This window comes from Stegostoma tigrinum, chromosome 2, assembly GCF_030684315.1.
Source record: "Stegostoma tigrinum isolate sSteTig4 chromosome 2, sSteTig4.hap1, whole genome shotgun sequence".
NCBI lineage: Eukaryota > Metazoa > Chordata > Chondrichthyes > Orectolobiformes > Stegostomatidae > Stegostoma > Stegostoma tigrinum.
The window spans coordinates 20,905,491-20,924,901 of NC_081355.1; the positions used below are offsets into that span (position 1 = coordinate 20,905,491).

At 40.2% G+C, this 19,411-nt stretch overlaps 2 protein-coding genes across 5 annotated transcripts in view; both read right to left on the minus strand.

Moving 5' to 3' along the window:
• exoc3 (exocyst complex component 3) overlaps window positions 1–648 on the minus strand; it is a 34,096-nt gene extending 33,448 nt beyond the window's left edge. For both annotated transcript variants that reach the window (XM_048559876.1, XM_048559885.1), the window contains exon 1: window positions 350–648. The gene's annotated coding sequence lies outside the window, so the exon portion shown is untranslated. The remainder of the gene's footprint in view (window positions 1–349) is intronic.
• A 1,941-nt stretch (window positions 649–2,589) lies between these two features.
• The window catches only part of LOC125460580 (aryl hydrocarbon receptor repressor-like), a 196,895-nt gene continuing 180,073 nt past the window's right edge, over window positions 2,590–19,411 (minus strand). For all 3 annotated transcript variants that reach the window (XM_048548199.2, XM_048548215.2, XM_048548207.2), the window contains exons 6-11: window positions 18,027–18,162; window positions 15,707–15,834; window positions 14,367–14,569; window positions 8,884–8,990; window positions 8,420–8,561; window positions 2,590–7,943 (exon numbers count right to left, since the gene is read on the minus strand). In XM_048548199.2, coding sequence (XP_048404156.1) covers window positions 6,716–7,943; window positions 8,420–8,561; window positions 8,884–8,990; window positions 14,367–14,569; window positions 15,707–15,834; window positions 18,027–18,162 — 1,944 coding nt within the window. In that variant the 3' untranslated portion in view covers window positions 2,590–6,715. The remainder of the gene's footprint in view (window positions 7,944–8,419; window positions 8,562–8,883; window positions 8,991–14,366; window positions 14,570–15,706; window positions 15,835–18,026; window positions 18,163–19,411) is intronic.

The following is a 19,411-nucleotide window of genomic DNA, read 5'->3' on the forward strand; positions in this document are numbered from 1 at the left end:
TCCAGTTCTAGGACAACAATAAATAACAACACAGCTGAACAATAACACGACAGCGTGGGGTAGCAATAGCACAGAGAAGGAAGCAAGTCCCAGATCTTGAAGCTGTAATATCATCATTGACAAGGGTTCGCAATGATTGCCATTTACCAGGCCCTGAGACTGCAATAACACGCACAGTTGGATCTGAGGATTTTAATAAGATTGCTAGACTGAGAACACCAGACAAGCACAGACTCCCATAGACCCGCACTAACATTTACCCAGAGCCAGCGACTGCAATGTCACCAGACTGCACTCTTAATCTGAAACGAAATGCGTCCCGAACCGCAAATGTCACTGACTGTCCTACCCTGGGAACGAAATAACACCACACCCGGGCTCGTTTGACCGTTTCTTGTCTTTTGACGCCTCTCTGCACTTCAAGCAGCAGGAACAGGCCCCAGGCCCGGGCCTAGCACCACCTTCACCACTCCAGATCCTCCTAACCCTGCCTGGGGTACTACGGCCTCTCGCAGCGCCAGAGGGACGGCGGGAAGACAATAACGAAATCGAACACCACGAGCATTCAAACCGTGTCCCGCGACGGCACGAAACTCCGACCGGCCAGATTAGAAACCGCGCCGTCCGACGGGTAGTGTAGTCGGCCTGTCGCATTGGGGAAACTACATAACCCAGCATGCACCACGGCAGAGCAAGTACATTTCCGGCCAGCTGGGGAACGGTTTGGAGATTGTACTTTGGCTGCGGTCTCCATTCCTATCTGCATTAGACTATCCAAGAAATCAGTGAGCTATGTCTAGAGCAGTCTGAAGCTGTCGTAGCAAACATAATTTATCTAAACCAAAGTCTGTATACGCTGCAAAGAGAGTCTATCTTAAAAATAATCTCTACAAACCACAACAAACAATCTATGGCCGAAATTATAGCAAAGTATACTAATAGACACTGGGAGTTACATAAAATCTGGGATCTGGAGTGGGCCATTCAAACCCTTATGCGTGAGCGATGTCAAAAAGATCACGGCTGATCTCACTGCCTTGCCTCTACTTGCCTGCTTGTTTCCCATAGCCCTTGACTTCCTTGTTGATCAAAACCCTAGCTAACTCAACCTTGAATGACTTCAAAGATCCAGCCTTTGCTTCTGCCTGTGGAAGACAATTCAAGGCTAACCAGTTGCTGAGAGAAGTGTGCGAAAGCAAGTTGGCTATGTTGATAGAACGTGAGATTGTCTTAAACTGGGGTTGCGAGCCCAGCTAGTCCAGGCACCACATTTTGGTGAGGATGTGAAGGCATAGGAGAGAGTTCAGAAAAAAAATCATGAGAACGGTTCTCAAGATGAGAAAGTTATGAAGGACCATTTCTGTTGGAGAGTAGAAGGCTGAACAGAGATTTAATAGATGCAGTGAGCAATCCTACCAAAATAGATCGGGAGAAACTTACCATTTGTGAAGAGATAGAGAACATAATGACATAGTTTTACAATAATTAGTAAAAGAAACAAAGGCAATGAGATTTTTTTCACATAATGAGTGGTTCTGTTTAAGGTGTACTAACTGAGATTGTAACAAAGGCAGATTCAGTTGAAGCACTCACAGTAGAGTTAGACTATTATCTGAAAAGGAAGAATATACAGGGTTTCAGACAGAAGACCAGGAAATGGCACTAAGTGAATATCCCATCCGGAGAGCTGGCAGAGGCATGATGGGTCAAACTGCCCTATAATTTGTCAAATTATGTGAAGAAATGCTTGCATTCGAACAGCACCTTTCATTATCTCAACACATTCCAAAGCTTTTTAGCCATTGAAATATTTTAAACAATTGTTACTGTAATAATATAGGGAATTACAGTAACCAATTGTTCACAGGACAAACCCACAGGATAATTTGATAATGACCACATAATTCATTGTTGCTACAGGAATAAATACAGCCCTGGGCACTGGGGAGAAATGCCACTGCTTTTCATCAAATTGTCACATGGTGTTTTCACATTGATCTGAGTGCACTTGAGAGCACACAGTGAGAGTAAGTCTTACCTTAGTGTCTCAATTATAAGGCAGCACCTGCAACTGTGCAGCACTAACACAGTACCGCAATGGCAGTTTCAGCCCAGAATTTATTCTCCACTTCCTGGATCAGAACTTGAACTCAAGACATTCTGCCTCATCCACAACTTGTGTTCCAGCTGAATATTAGTAGCAGGAGTATTCAACACCAAGAGTCTGCTCAAATCATGGCTGGTCTGCACCTCAATTGCATTTGTCTGCCTTGCTCCACATTCTTTACCACTTACCCAACAAAAATCTACTGATATCTGTCATGGACACCTCCAGCAGCCACAGAATTTTGGGGGATAATGTTCTGATTTATGCCCATTTTTCCCTTTTTAATTCACATCAAAATGTTCTTGCAATAAATAGACATAACAATAGCACTGTGTTAAAGAAAGATAGCCTAGAATTTACAACTTCAAACAACACTTGTCTATCTTTGGTGCCTTGTTGAGTTGTATGCTACTTGCAAAGACACTGATAGCAGCAATTCCAAGACGTTTTGACAAGATCTGTACAAATACTTTATTGTAGGTTTTTAAACTAAGTATTTACAATGTTTTGTAATTATAAAACAATAATTAGTGCACACTGCAAAATGGCAGAACTTGAAGGATTCTTTCATTGTCAAACATTGAAAAAAACATTCATTGGAGAAACTGACTGTTTACATGTTCTCCTGATAGATCCACACAATCTGAAAGAAAATGAGGATAATTTTCTTCTATGTATTTTCATTAAGGAAATATGGAATTCAATGATGTAAACTGTACTGTAATGAAGATTTTACAAAGTTTTGTTTTTGAACAGAACCAATCTTCTCAAGCTTTAGAAAAACACAGTTATTGCATATATATATATTTCAAACCCTATATTAAAAACTTTACATTTACAAAGACCTCCAGTTATTATTTTACCATTGAAAACCCTTTTGTCCATATTTATTCTGGAAAGTGTAGCAACACCACATAGGGTAGTGGATAGAATAGTTTTACATAGGGAAGGAAAAATAATAGAGCTTGCAATTATATAGTATTTCTCCAATGTTAGAACATTCCAAAATTCTCATGAGCAATTGAATACTTTTGAATTGTCATCACTGAAGATATGACAGCTAATCCATGCACAACACAACGCAATAATGAGTTCATACTTTATTTTAGTGAACTTGTTTTAGGGATAATTGTTGACTTGGACTTGGACACCAACTCCCCTGTTTTTTCTTTGAAGTAGTACTATGAGATCATTTACATTTACCTGAAAGGGCAGATGGACCCTCAGTTTAAAGCCTCACAGGTCATATCCATTTAAAGGTGGAGACATAGGAACCTATCATAGAAGTGAACAGGAAAGGACAGAGTGTATGATGCCAAACCTGGACTGAAATACATTATTGTGTTTTTCTCCATCTGAAAACAATATTATGTCTTGACTACATGTGTGCAACACTACTTAAGATTGACTGGCATTGAAAATAAAATGTAATTTAAAACTTACAAATGATCTCAGAAATATCTGCCAGTGAAAACTTCTAAAATATGCAATAGGAACTGCAGAACAACTGGGTGTAGAAACCTTGACGTTCTCCAAAAGGGAAGTGGGGAGCTGACAGGGAACAAGTACTTAGCAGTCATAGGTTTGAACTGTTAAACACCTATTTGTTACAGCAGTGGGTTTATGAAATTTGTGTTGTTGTTGTTTGTTGTTGTGGAGTGGGTTTATAAAGTTGACTTTAAGGCAATTTGTTGGAACCGAGGAATGGCTATCAGCAAATATTTGACCAACAAGTGCTTTTTTGCAATAATCTGCACTATCCCAAAAGAAAAAGATTATTAGACACAAACAAAAGCAAAGTATTAAAGATATGACATATGTTAAAGCTAAATTGTCATTTCATAAATACATGTTGCTTTCTGTACATTATTGCTGTTTTTATATTTATTTACAAAAATGAGCAGCAACATTGACAAAGTATTTTAACAGTTTGTAAACAGTGATGGAGAAGCACTTGTTCTCAAAATTTTATCTCTTTAATACTTGATTTAATAGGCTAGGCATATTTGTTTCTCTTTCTGGTGTTCTGAAAGAGACAACACAGAAGAATAAACATTTTTGAGACAACAGGCAAAGAGAATTATATAAATCTTCACAGGGAAGCTGTCTGAATTAAAACGTAATGTTGGGGTTATCACATTTAATATGTGATGTATGGAACAATGTTTAATGTCTCCCAGTGATGTACTGAGGTGAAATCCCTTTGATCTTGCAGTAATTAGGTCACAGATATAATGAATGAATGCAATGGGGTAAAATTGTTTAAAACGGTATCTACTTTCAACCTTAGCTCTAATTTATTGTTACAAGTAACATCGATATTTTTATGTAGATGCAATCAGAATGATGTTCTTAAGTAAATATTTAATAACATGTGATGCTCCTATCTTACTATGTCAATGAAACAATTTGCTGTGTCTGATTTCATATGATTATTGTCTGTGTTTTCTGATTCTTATGATTATGACACTTTTGAACAAAAAATACAAAATCATTTTGACTTGGTAAGTATTCAAAGCATCATACAAATGCAAACGAAGAAGATGAGGAATATGTTGCAGGCACCTGTGTTTATAACAGAATTGCAAATGGGATATTGGCATTATTGGCAAGGCAATAATTTATTGACACTCACTGATTACTTTGAGAAGGTAATGATGCAACTGAGTATCTGAGTTTGTTATGGTCTCTTCCAGAGCATAACAGAAAGTCTGTTATGAAATCACACACAGAGACCACACTGGACAAAGGTGAAAGGTTTCCTTCCTGAAAGGACGTCAGTGTTTTTGGACAATCCAACAGCCACAGGGTCACATTCAATGTGAACTTACACTCTATAGAGGTATAGCCCAACAATATATCCATTATACTACTCAGGCCCTGGGTAGATTTTTCTACTTAGGGTCAGGACCCTGACATCGGGATCAAATCCTGTTTCCAACTCTGCATTTTGTCAGGACGGGTCGTCTGACACAGATTTTGCCTTGATTCTAGCCAATTAGAGACTTGAAAACATGCCTGCCATCCAATTAACACTGGTGGGTGGGCTTTTAAAGCACAGAAGCCAATGAGACACCCTCCAGCACAGAAGGAACTGCGGCCCACCATTGTTGGCAAGGAAGAAATAGGATTTTTCCATTTTGAAGAATATCCCAGTCGGCCTGTGGTCCAAGACCTTAATTGGGCTCTAATGACCCTAACTACCTACGATCCAGTTGCAGGTGGGTAGCTGTTCCACCCTGACCAGGCCCTCACAAAAATGGCTTGGGGCCAGAATTATGCTGGTAAACTGGCATGCTAGCTGGTGGTGCAAAATGATGCCTTGTTCCTGTTGCATAACAGGATGAAAATCCTGCTCTATGTTCTGTTACAGAGCAGGTTTGAACATGCATGATTGCGGACACAGGTCCAAATACAATAGAAAATCAATATATAGGGGAGGTGCATCTCTAAACTCTGTTATTCTACATGTTGGATCCAACAGCATGCATTTACATAGTGTCTTTGAAGCAAACAGATGTCCCAAGATACTTCATTTCCTTCTTCATTTAAAGAACAGGAAAACTCCCTGCACTTTATGCTGTCTGTCAAGCACATGGTTCGCAAAGTAGTGTGCATAACAATCTTAGTTAATTATGCATTAGATGGTTTAAAGTGGAAAAAGAAACAAGCCCAGGTACAATACTGAGAAAGGAAGATCCTACACTTCATCTCTGATCTGTGCTGTCCTGTTAAGCATCGCAGGATTGTAATTAGCCTGAATGTGGTCATTTCAGGTAAAATACACCTCATTTCTCCATGATCACCAACATTCAGGTGCTGGAGCTCTGTGGATATCAGGTTCAGACTGGATGAGGCTGAGCTATTCAGTAGATCTGCTATTTCATAGACTGATAACATGAAAAAAATTTCAGACAAGGTATCAACAGCAGAACAGTGGACAACTGTTTTAAGGACAAGACCAGCAACTCAATGGTCAAGAATAAAAAGAAATTGAATGTTTTTGTACCTGGCAACATAAAGGCTACATATCTTTTAACTAAATAGGTGCCCTCATTTTAACAGTCCGTAGACTCAATACCGTATGTTAAAGTCAGGAATTTATTCCATTCACTTGGACGCTAAGACTTGAAAGCACAGACCCTAAGCTTTGGAATTTCCCAGCTGTCCCACTGATCCTTTTTTCCTCTCTAGTTCTCTCTTCTTTTAGAACACTCCTTAAAGCCTACCTCTTTGGTCAAGTTGTCCTAATATCTTCTTTGCAGGTCTTAGGATCAAACTTCATCTGCTAATGTAGTTTTAAAGTGCTTTAAACCTTTAAAATTCTGTTAAAAGCACTGTACAAATCCAATTATTGTTCTACCTGTGGATTCTTCAGACATAAATATCAAGTATTTCAATGTTTTTCATGTGCTCCCAAGACTGCTACATTCATACACAATACATCATAGGCAAATTATAATGAAAGTCCTCATACAAAATTGCAAAATAAATGGCAATAGGTAATACATCAGGGTTTACAGCAAAGTAAATATTTTCATTAGACATTCTTAGAGTAAAGGCATTTTGAAATAAAAACTGTAAAATAATTTCATTATAAAACAAAAATTACAAGTATGTGTTCTGTGTAATTTTGTGAGTCAATGAATTTAACAAACAACTGGGCATATTTCTTTGTAAGCTTGACTGTATGTTGTGTGGATTGTCACAAGACCAAGGAGGAGAGAGTGAGGGTTCGCGTTTGATGACTGTGTGGATTAGGTCATGACCTTTGAACTGCAGCGGTATTTTGTGTGTCTCCTGACTTAAGCCCTTGTCCTGGATAGCACGCTGTGGGAAGGCACCTGCCTGTAAACAGTCTGCGACTTGATCATGGTGAGTGCAACGGGACTGGACAGCCCTCTGTGGACTGAAATGAGCCATGTCTATGTCATGTTTCAACAGCCTGTTGTGGTTACATGTGCTGCTTGTCATCCACAGGCCATTGCCTTTGACCATGCTGGCTCTGCAGAATGGGGGTAGCAGAGGAGTCTTCAGTTTTTCACAGGCTGGCAACTGCTCCAGCGCATTGGGGTCGCACTTCACCTGAGGCTGCCCTGGGAAGCTCGTTGCCATTTTCTGCCCAACTTCTCCACTGTCAGCCCATTGATGACTTGGAGATCCCAGTGGCTCGTCCAATTCATTGTGCGGGTCAGGACTGTATTCACTTTTGATGTGCACTCCCAGAAACACTTCTGCACTGTTGCAGTACCCCACAGTGGGGTGCTCCTTTGGCCTGCTAGCCACAAAGCTGGCATCATTAGTCTTACAGCTTTCAGACGGGTAGCCATCCAGGTTGGTGTATGGCAAGCTGCCATAGGGCTGGTTCTGCTGCACCTCTTCTCCAATGCTCCTGAAGCTCTGGGGTATACCTTGAAAGCTGGAGACCTGGGTGCTACATCTGAGCCGGGGTTCGGACAACTGTCTACTTCTGCCACAGAAGGGTTTGGCCTCCCGACCAGGAATGTTACTTATCTTCTCCATTTGTTTTGGTGGCTGCAAATTCGAGAGACCTCTGGAGTACTCTGGACCCCATAAATCATCTGCCATGCTAACTTTTGGAACCCTGGGAAATGAGGTGCAAAAATTAAGTGGTTCATTTTGGTTGATGCCACCGTCACTTTTAATGGTCTCATATTTCTCCTCTCTTCCTTCTTTTTCTGCATGCTGCTCATACAGATGTTTTAACTGCAGAGGTGTTTCAGCGCAGTTGCTGTACACTAGTCTGTTGGCACTGGCAGTCTGGTCAGGATTTGACTGGTTCCTCAGGCGCTCCTCTCTGGATCTCTCTACGTCCCTGTGGAAAGCAAGAAACATTATTACACCATGCATGGAGTATGGCTTTGAAGATTAACGACCATGAATCTAGGCATTCACCCATTTGTGTTAACTTCAGTTTTAAAGTGGCTGGTTATAGCATTTTAAGTATTCTTCTGGGCAGAAGCATTTGGGATTACTCCCCCATTCACAGCTCATTTCTGCGCATTGATCAAATTAATAGATAAATGAACCAAGATAATCCTCTTCTAAGTGAGGTAAGATTACAATTTGTACTGACTGTAGTTTAGAGTTGCAGGGTGGAAAGGAACTGGTAATAAATGCACAAAAGTCCTAAATTACCCTGGAGATCCCAAGAATGTAAAGATTAATCTCCAGAATACTTTTGACAGCAACACTGGAGGAAAACAAAAATGTATGTTTTGACACTTAAAATAAAAAATAATTAATAGTCAGTGACTGACAATAATGCAAAAATTGTGAAATGAGACTTACTTGATTTCCTCGTTAGGTGACATGGCATCTTCTGGGGTTTTGTTCCTGTGGGGCAGATGGCCATTACTTTGAAGCCAAACCCATTGGCCGTCCTTTGTGAGTACTCTGAAGACTGTCACACCCTTTTCTTCAGCATTCATCACTGTTTGTGAGAACATAAAACATTTCTCAGAATAACATTCGATCAACTTTACTCTGCTTAGCCTTCCTGTTTCTAGTCAATTTGGAAAATTTCACACATTGATTGTGGAGTGGAGATTCTAACCTACAACAACTTTATACTCACATGGTGCCTTTAACCTATCAAAAAGTGCCATTATGTTTCATAGCAATGTAATCAAGCGTAATATAACACTGAGCCACATCAGGATAGGTGACCAATAACTTGGCAAAGACCAAGTTAAATGAGCAAGCTTTAAAAGGAGAGAGAAATAGCGAGATGGAGGTGTTCGGGGGGAACTTACTTCGTATTTGGTTCTCTGCGCAGTACAGCATGTCTGTGAAGTGGAGGTAGTGGCAGCCTGACCTTGCTCGGAGTTCTGCGTCTGAGAATCCTGCAGCTGCTTTGCCCCTGCGTGCAACAAAATAGAACCATTGCATCATTAGAGGGTAGATGTTATGTTAAATTCATATAAAATTCTGCTCAGACAGCATCTAGTGCAGTGTGTTCAGTTTGGGGTATTGCACCACAGGAGCTAAAAAGATTAAATATTAAGGACTAATAATAAGGACAATGTGGACTTCACAAGCTTCAAAATCTCTCCTCTCCCAACTTCATCCCAAAACCAGCACAGCTTGTCCCCGCCTCCCTAACCTGTCCTTCCTCCCACCTCAAGCCCCACCCCTATCTCCTACCTACCAGCCTCATCTCACCCCCTTGACCTGTCTGTCCTCCCTGGACTGACCTATCCCCTCCCTAACTCCCCACCTATACTCACCTTCACTGGCTCCACTCCTGCCTCTTTGACCTGTCTGTTTCCTCTTCACCTATCTTCTCCTTTATCCATCTTCTATCTGCCTCTCTCCCTATTTGTTTCAGAATCCCCTTCCCCTCCCCCTTTTCTGATGAAGGGTCCAGGCCCGAAACGTCAGCTTTCCTACTCCTCTGATGCTGCTTGGCCTGCTGTGTTCATGCAGCTCCACACCATGTTATCTCAGGGAGAGAATTCCTGGAGTGGTAATGTATATTTGTTTATATTGCTTGAGTTTTACAATGAAACAAAAGAGCAGTAGCTTGAATTTGGTTTAGAAGAATCAGGAATTGATTTTTTAGGGGAAAAGCCTATAGCTTGGAAAACTTTTTGTTTCAGTTCACAGAGGTTCTAGTTGAAGTAAGATGTAAGAAACAGTTTGTCCTGGAGAAAGGAATCAGTTTAGAACAATTAGGAAATAGGTTACCTCAATGGCACCATTTTAGTTGAAGGCTTCAAACCAAAATGCTTGGTTTGAACCCTGAAGGGGTTATTTGAAGCTGAGAAAGTCTATGCTCAGTTGTGCGAATAATTGAGGAAAAGACTATCAAACTCCTAAAGCTGAGAATTGAATGCAAAGGTACATCAAACCTCTAGATGTATGAAAAAAGGGGACTCTCTCTGATACCGAGTATTGTAAATGATAGTATTGGAATAGATGGGATGGTATTTTTATTCTGTGTTTCAAAATCTTTCAAATTGTATTTCACATAAACAGCTGGGTTTATTCTGTTTTATCTTAATTTCTTTCTCATATTAAACTTTTGTTCTGGTTAAACCATATCTACAGAATTGAGTGCTTGTGGTTCAAAGAAAAACAAGCTAGTTCAATAAAAAAAATGATAATCCAACTAGATTTTAGTCTGGGATCTGCTTCAAAAACAAAGTTGCTGGAAAAGCTCAGCAAGTCTGGCAGCTTCTGTGAAGGATAAAACAGAGTTAACATTTCGGGTCCCGTCACCCTTCCCCAGAACAGATCTGCTTGTCCAGTAATAATATCAGGTAGAATCATTACAACAGGTTTTTGGTAGACAAAGATATTACAGTCTACACTGCCAGGATTGGTTAAGATACAAACTAACAAAATGGCAGAACAGGCTTTAGGGCCTGAATGACCTATTCCTGTTTCTCTGTTCCAAAAAACAGAAAGAATTTGTAGCAACAGGAAGATCAAATGGTATGAGGGAGATTTCTGGGACACTCACTATACCACATGAACATGGGGAAAAAAACAAGCCAATAGGAAAGGCAATGGGCAACCTTCATATGAGAGAGTCCATTGGCCCTTACTGGGACAGAGAAATGATCTGAATGACCTTAATTTCCAAGGATATATCTAGCCTTTGTTGAGTGAGGGATCAATTGCAATTGGTTCAGGGTCGCTTTGAGCTTTATTATAATTGAGGCATTTTCTACATTATCTTCTCTTGTGCACATTACAAACTATCACTCTCATAGGTCTAAGTGCCAAAGCATGACATCCTGTGCAAAGTACCCTGGAAGATTTGATCCCTGGGATAGGCAATGAAATTTAGCTGCTAGTAATGCATTGTATATACTATAAGATTCCATGCAATGTAAAAATCAGACTGGCTTCAACAAATCGATTCATTGTCAATTTAGTTAGAATGTTACAAGATACTTAACTGTATCTGCACCACGAACTGTAGTGTTCAAAGAAGGTGACTCATTAATATCACATCTCAGGTCGAAAGAGCAACAATGAAAATCCCAGATTTAGCTTTCACAAAAATTTAACAAAACTTTGAATGCAGGCTGGTTCTCAATGATAGGGCGAGGCACTGGCTCATGGTATTATCACTGGATTGTTGACCTAGTTAACTTTCTGGGGATCCAGATTCAAATCCCGCCATGGCAGATGGTGGAATTTGAATTCAATAGAATACCTTGAATTAAGACTAATGATGACTGTGAATCCATTGTCAATTGTCTGAAAAACCCATCTGTTCATGAATGCCCTTTAGGAAACTGCCATCCTTACCTGGTCTGCCTACATATGTCTTCAGACCCACAGCAATCTGGTTGACTCTAAACTGCCCTCCGGGCAATTCGGGATTGGCAATAAATGCTGCCTAGCCAGCAATGCCGGCATCCCGTGAATAAATAAGTTTAAAAAATGCTGCATGTACTAAACTTGCCTTACACCCAAAGATCAGATGATCCTCTGTGGATTTAGGGGTACTGTACCATATTCAATATTAAGTACTATATAGTATCTAATATGCAAATTAATATTGCGACAAAAACCACCTTCTTGAAGGCATCCAGGGATAAAGCAATAAATTGGCTTAACTGAAAAATACAATGAGCAGAAGCAGGGGAAAAATAGGGTTAATACACTTTCTTTAAACTACAATGTCTGTTTCAAATGATTTAAAAATATTGCCAAGTACAATGACTGTTGGCTTTGCAGCTTAAGAGAACCATAAAAGGGATTTAGATGCATGTGTAATTCTGGCTGTTTACCAGCAGATGGAAATGCTGGACTTGTATTGCTCGGTGGAACTCGGAGTAAGTGTTTTGATGGAGGGGATAGAATTCCGGAAATAAATATTCTCAGAACAAAAACATAATGCTGGAACACTCAATTTGGCATCATGTGTGTTGACATTCTGTATTCTGACCCAATTATTGGATGGAGTGCTTTGTGTCCTGAAGTAACCCTGATTGTTTCAGGTCACATAGTGAATTTGAGGGTGGGTGTTTGTGGGGGTGGTGGAGACAGTGAGGAAGGGCGAGGAAACTGGATGCTGAATTTTGCTTTGTCCATCCCTATTAATAAAAACACAGAATTTCTGTTTTCATTTATCAATCAGCTCATTGCCCTAATAACCACATCTGATTTAATTGGAGTTTAAGACTGAGCAGGAGAAAGCAGAAAAACAGAGGCAGATTCTTCAACAGCCATCAGAAAGAACATCCACAAGCCTTTTTTGTAGCATCGCCAAATTTGAATACTGTCTCCCACCAGTGACATTTGAAAATAAAATGTATATGCTAATTCTTATTTCATCTCCATTCAATTGGTATCAAGTTTGCTTCTGAGCAAAGACCTCCGACCACGTAGGAAAGGAAATAGGCCATTCAGCCCCTTGAGTCTTTACTGACATTTGTTAGAATTGTGGCAGACTTGATCAACTACATTTACCTGCACTTATTCTGCACTCTTTGATTCTTTACTTGACAAAAATCCACTGGTCTCAGGTCTTAAGAATTTCATTTCTGATCTTTAGTCTTCCTCAAGTCAAAGGCTTAGCTGTTATGAATTATAAGAAGGAACTTCCCCAATTTAAACCAGGTCCAGTTGTGTTTGGGGCAGGGGATGTGAGGAGTGGGTTAGGAAGAAATGAAGGCAGGATGAGAAAGGAGTTCAGAAGAGGAACGGGTGACATTTTGGTTTACCCTGAAGGCCATCTGGTATTGCCTAACCTTTGAAGACACCCTACAGTTTGTTTCCCTGAATTTAAATAGCTTTGCTTGTGATCAGTGAAAGTAGACCAGAGTGGGAATGAGGAGATGGAGGCAGCTGCAATTCATGCATTTTGAAGTAATTTGACTTGAAGCTGGAAAATATATTGTTTTTAGTTGGTTACTGAGTGCCTGCTGCATCCAGAGGCTTTACCAAAATAATAGTATTAATGATGGTTAGGCCACTCTGCCAGTAATTCAGAGACTTAACTTAATAATCCAGATAACATGAGTTCAGGTATCTCAATGGCACATTGACAGTTTGAATTTGATTTAAAACAAATGAAGAGGGAACTCTGTTTGTATTGTGACAGCTGTGGCAAACTCTAACACATCTGCTGAGCCAATTCACAACCTTCTAAAACAATCAACAATGCTCAAAATTAAACAACTCACAACATTCTCTTAGAAGTGTCAATTTGCCCCATGCCCCAGTGTTAACAAATCTTCAAAAAATTCCGATGTCCAGATTTACATCTTCACCAAAAATTGAGCAGTTTTCCTTGGGCCTTACCCGACTTTGTGTACCAAATTTTGTTGAACTTCATCTGTTAGTTCGGGATTTATTGTTTATGCACAAACAGGGTAATAGGGACAAAAACATTTATCTTCAGTGATGAAGATAAAAATGTGGAAATAAAGTGTATGGATCAGCAAAAATAACTTTCACTGCGACTGTATACTAACCACCGTCTGAAAAAGCCTAACAAACCACTAGCACTATTGTAAGCTAGCAGCTTACAATAAAGGCTATGTATCTTCTCAGGATATTTCAGGAAAGGAGACAAATGCTGACCTGGCCAGTGACACCCATAAATTAAAAACGGTTATAGATTCTAAAAAGTTCAGGACAAAAACATAATAGTTATATCCAATTTGATATGTAAATGTGACTAATTAAGAACTTAGTTTGGCTATTTGTATTTCTGATTGTTAAATTAGAAAAAACCAAGAGACATTATTGCTGGGCATATGATATTTTAAAGTTTTCAAAAATATATTAATTTGAGATGAGTCAGCTTCAGCATGGAGAATATTCATTGTCCATTACTTGTTATCTTGATTTGCAGTCACTTGCACCTTCAGAAGGCAGCTAAAAGTCAACCATGTTATCATGGGACTGGAGTTAAAGATCATGCCCGACCTAGTAAGAATGTTGAGATTCCTTCTCCAAAAGACAACTTTTATTTAGAACATCCTCAAAAGAGATAGTGCATTTCATCTTCTCATGAGCTCTCTTGTTATATCCTTGTCTCTGTTTCACTAATTATGGAATCAAAAAACACTGAAGGTGTTCATCATCCTAGTACCAGTGCTCTTGAAAACACTATGCAGTTTGTTTTACTCCTCCACTCTTTCCCCAGAGCACTGTAAAATTGTCTTTCTCATGCATATAATTTGAAAGTTAGTTTATTTGTTTCTACTTGTTTCATGAAGTGCATTGATGATAATTCTAATACAATTGAGTTAGGGAACTTATCGCTTACTTTGCATTGAGTGCCTGAGGACTGAGGTCGAGCCTGTGCTTGGTTTTGAGGAGCAAACCTTTCAGATTCATCTCGCTAATGGGAGGGAACAACAGCGGCACGGCAATACAGAACAAACCCAGCTGTGGTGGAAGGTTGGCACCAGAACCAGTTTTCTTCTTCTGTCCCTGGAGGTACTTCAGTCTGCCTTGGAACTGCATCGTCTGCCATGAGAAGGCGAGAGGAGAGAAAAGATGAAGAACCAAGCAGAGCAGACGATAAAATAATGAATGTGCAAAAACTGGTTGAAACAGTGACGGAATTACACTTCTTTTCCATTACATTTAGAAGATCAAGGAGTGATCAAATCAGCATATTTAAATATTAAAAGAATTGCCAGGGTAGCAATCAAGAACCAGTTTCCTTTGCGAAAGGAGTCCAGAATCTGGGAGGAGAGGGGACTAATCTTGAAGTTAAAGCTGAGCCATATGTGGGTGATGTCAGGAAGTAATTTTTCATACAATAGGTAGTGAAAATTTGGAAATTTCTCCCCAGAAATTCTCTTGAAGGCACATCAATTGAAACTTTCAAGATCCAGTTTTATTTTGTTGAGTAAGGATATTGGGTATCTTAAAATCAAGGCAGGTAGACAGAATTAAGATATAGATCGACCGTGATCCATTTGAATGGCAGAAGATGCTTGAGTGTCTGAATGGTCCACTCCTGTTCCTGTCTGAAACATGAGAACCAGAAGGCTCCCCAGGTCTATCAGCTGTAGTATTCTCAATGAAGGCTGATGATCAGACCAGGCCCTAACCTACAGAGCATTTTCCTATGGTTTGGTTCATGTAGAGGGGTAGGTGAGCCTTCACTCATTCTGACTGAGTCCATTTATCTGGAAGTGCCAGATTGAGGACTCTGTAATTGTGAAGACCCATGTCTCAAGTCTGCTGGATGTGGTCAGTGGATCCTCAGAGGCTGGAAGGCTGAGAGAAAGGAGGCATAACAAACTTGATGGCAGCAATTGTGGGCCTTTCCTTGGAGTGGGAAGGTGGAAGGACGGAGACGGCCATAAAAGTCATCTTTCTAGTGAGTTAGTGGTAGGAGAGAATTCTGAGACTGGTAGATGCCTGACAATTCTGATGGGGCAGACTGGAACCTAAGGTTGGCACATAGTGACATAGATATACACTCATGACAAGACCTCTCCTCCTACTGAAATGATATGCTTAGGCTGTGTCATGTTGGAGGCCCTCGCCAATGATGATTCACAATGCTTTCATGGGGATCAGGCCCCTGCTTCTGTCCTTGGATGTCAAGTCACTTGAAGGCAGTAGCTTTTTCCTCAACAGTTAACATACCAGGAATCCCGATGTGCTATCCAACAGGCATCGCACTCGGCTGATGAAACAACGGTTCAAAAATGGAGAAAACTCTGGTGGCAGAACTTTTGGGTCATGAACTTTGTAAGAGCCCCGATACTCGTCACCTGAAATTTGACAAAGTAAAGTTAGCTTCAGAATAACTAATCTCTCACCAAGAAATCAAGTCACAGTCATATCCACTACAACTGATATAGCAGTAGACAAGGCAATAGGAGGCTTCAGGTGATTCAATATATCTTGGAAGCCTAGAAAAAAACTGAAAACTAGCGTTGCATACTAAAGCCTTATCATATCTTTCAGAACGTACTTCATAGCATCCATGCAAGGAATCCAGTCACTGCCTCCATTACATAAACAGCAAAGGTGATTTTCAATTCACCAGTGTTTAGCACTATTGATTGAGAGAAGATGACAAAGAGAGAACTCCAAGATAACAAAGTGTGGAGCTGGATGAACACAGCAGGCCAAGCAGCATCTTAGGAGCACAAAAGCTGACGTTTCGGGCCCAGACCCTTCTTCAGAAAAGAGGAATGGGGAGAGGATTCCAAAATAAATAGGGAGAGAGGGGGAGGTGGACTGAAGATGGATCCCCTGCTCTTCTTCAGATAGTCCTCTGGACCGATATGCATCAAGACATACTAATGTGATTTTGGCTTAATGTCCCATCAGGAGAATGAGTAGGAATGCAGTTCTGAAATATCAGACTTGACTATGATCTCCACTCCTGTGATTGGCTTGAACTCTCAACCTTCTAACTCAGAGGCTGGAGTGCTATCAACTGAGCCAAGCTGATGCTGCAGTTTGGGCTTTCCAAAATCATCTCAGTTATGTAGATCATAGAGACTAAACAATATTACCAGTACTTGAATTTTCTTGTCAAAAATAGAATTCCATTTAATAATAAACTCCATCTGTTTACCATCTCTTAAAAATGTTCCAAACACTATTATAAAGGAAGAAAAGAAAACTTGCACTTCAATCTTACTCCATAGTGCTGTACAACCAATGAAATAACTTTGAAGTATATTTGCTATTGTAATTTTGGGAAGCCGTTTGTTCACAGTAAACTCTCACAAACAGCAATGTGATCTTGACTAGTTAATCTGATGCATGATATTGGTAGATATTAAGCAGAACACTGGAAGAAACCTTGTGCTCTTCTTCACAATAGCAGGTCATCAGAATATTTAAGTCCAGCTCAGAGGGCAAATGCTGTCTCGCTTTAATTTTCCATCCGAAAGACAGCAGCTCTGACTATACAGCACTCCTTCAGTAACACAGTGGAGTGTGAGTCCAGATTATGCATTTTAGTCTCTAGAATGGGACACAAACCTACAATATTTTACCTCAGTGGCGAGAGGACTACCTCTAAGCTAGAGGCAATACCAAGTCTAACAAAGTTTAATATTTATCCAACTAGTTACCTCTACACTTGGTCATTTGCATGTTCACCCATTGTTTTTCGCGTTTAATCTGACTAGGCTGGACTGTCCTCAGGGAGTCTTACGCACAGAGACCAGGTTTTGGAAATTCAAAAACACACCAATGCTGCATTTTCTGTAGTTGGTTTTAGTGAAGGGAAGATAACTTGATAGAGCTCTAATACTGTGTGGATTTTGTTAGATGGCATTTTGGGTCAGAGATAGCGCTAGCTAATAACAATATAGAGATTTTCAGTGAAGAAGAATAACCTATTGTAAAGCTGGCAAATATGTCAGTCCTCTACTGTTGCATTTTTAACAAAATCATCCATATTGACAGAGCATAGGTCATATTCCAGCCTTTGTGAACATGAAAACATGAAAAATGATAGAACTGAATTCAATTAATTTGTTAGGTTGCAGGTCAACAGGAGAAACACAGCAATGAAAGCTGCCAGATTGATGGAAGACCCAAGCCTGGGATGGAATTTTGACTTTGTGCAACATTATAAATATTGAAATCAATGGAATTGAAAATTGGGAGATGTCGAATAGATTGCTGATGGATTATCGTCAATTTTCTGTCATTGCGCAAAGTTAAGATTATACTCTCCAACCAGTTCATTAAATGGGAGAATCTGGCCTGGTCTGGTCGAGATTTGACTGCAATCCAATACTGTGCTGCAGAGTATTAATGCCCTCTGATATAGTTTAGAAAATCACTGAATTGTGCTGTAAGGCAAGAAGGTACAGCACCACCTGTTCATACAACCACAAGTCAATTTTGTCCTACTGCTACTCTACAAGGGCAACGCTCACTTCTCATACTCCATGATGCATTGAGGGTAATGAGAAAGCAGACTGAATGTACGCACCATTGGCTCCCTGTCCTGGAGGCTCTGGCCCAGGCACCTGCTGGGGTGGATTCATGGCCCAGTGTAGCTGCCTCTGGAACTCCTGCCGATCATCAACATGGATGAAGTCATACACACTTTGGTGCATCACATCAGTCTGAATATGCAAAAATAGACAGGTTAGCTTGCAGCAGACACCAGTCAAAGGAAAGTCTTAATATATGTAGAGACATAGGTTTAGAATTTAAGATGTCACAGTACAAGTCTGTATTGGAGGGACAAAGAAGGATCAGATTAGAGAAATACTGCACTCAACATGAAGCATCAGAAATATAAAAAAATCGCTTCTTCTTTACTCCATGAACCTCCCACGAGTCTGTTTGGGCAATGAAATGTTGGTTTTTCTCCTTGCTGTGTGTGGGAGGAGTTCCCAGTAAAATTGATAAGCAGATGACATAAAGTCCTGTTGTGTAAAAATTCTACCCTCCTCCACACTGCCTCATGATTTCTGGAGATTAGTAGAATTCATTTTTGTACTTTCTGTTAATTTGGGGGATGTGGGTGCTGCTGGATAGGCATTTATTGCCCATCCTTAGTATATCTTGAGGACTTCACTTTCTTTGTAAACTTATCAGTTTGTGCGATAAAGTTAATCCCATAGTGCCTTTAGCTTGGGAATTCCAGAATTTTAAGATAACTATGTTGAAGGAATGAACAACTCAGTTTGGCAGTATGGAGCAGAATTTGGAGGTGAGGGTGTCCTCACACACTGGCTTCTATTTTCCTGCTGGATTGGAAGGTTCCATACATTTCATCGCAAGCGATGATGTGGAAGATGAACTCCAGCACCACACACTGTCCAGTGATGAGGACACTATCCCAAGGATCTTTGCATTCAGAAGAAGAGATGAGGGTTCAGTGCATTTGGAGTGGATCTCCTTGTTCTCTGATTCCTCCGTCCCTTAGCCAGGTGTTCTGTGTCCTGGGTCCAAGCAAGGAAGACTGCGTTAGCAGAGATGCAGGTGATGCAGTCTAATTGGGGGTCCCTGCAAAATGAAGCTAACTCCCCCCAACCTTTACAGCCATATATTCAGGGATATGAGCAACCTGTCTTCACCTTCCCTGTGGCCACAAGGGGGGCACTGCTTAAGAGTGTTTGAGAGCAAAGGCAACGGTGTCAGTTATAGCATTAATGGAATCGCTGTGTTGTTTAGATAAGTTTATTTGTGTTAAGCAAGGAACTAGGAATGCATAAACAAAACAGATACATTTATCTGTGAAAAATAATGGCTATCATCATTGTATTAACAAGCATGTACATAAAGTCCAAATAACTTATTATCTTAGCCAATCTAAGCAGTATATCCTTCTGTGGTCCATCAATCCTCTAGCCTTCTGGGTCTTTC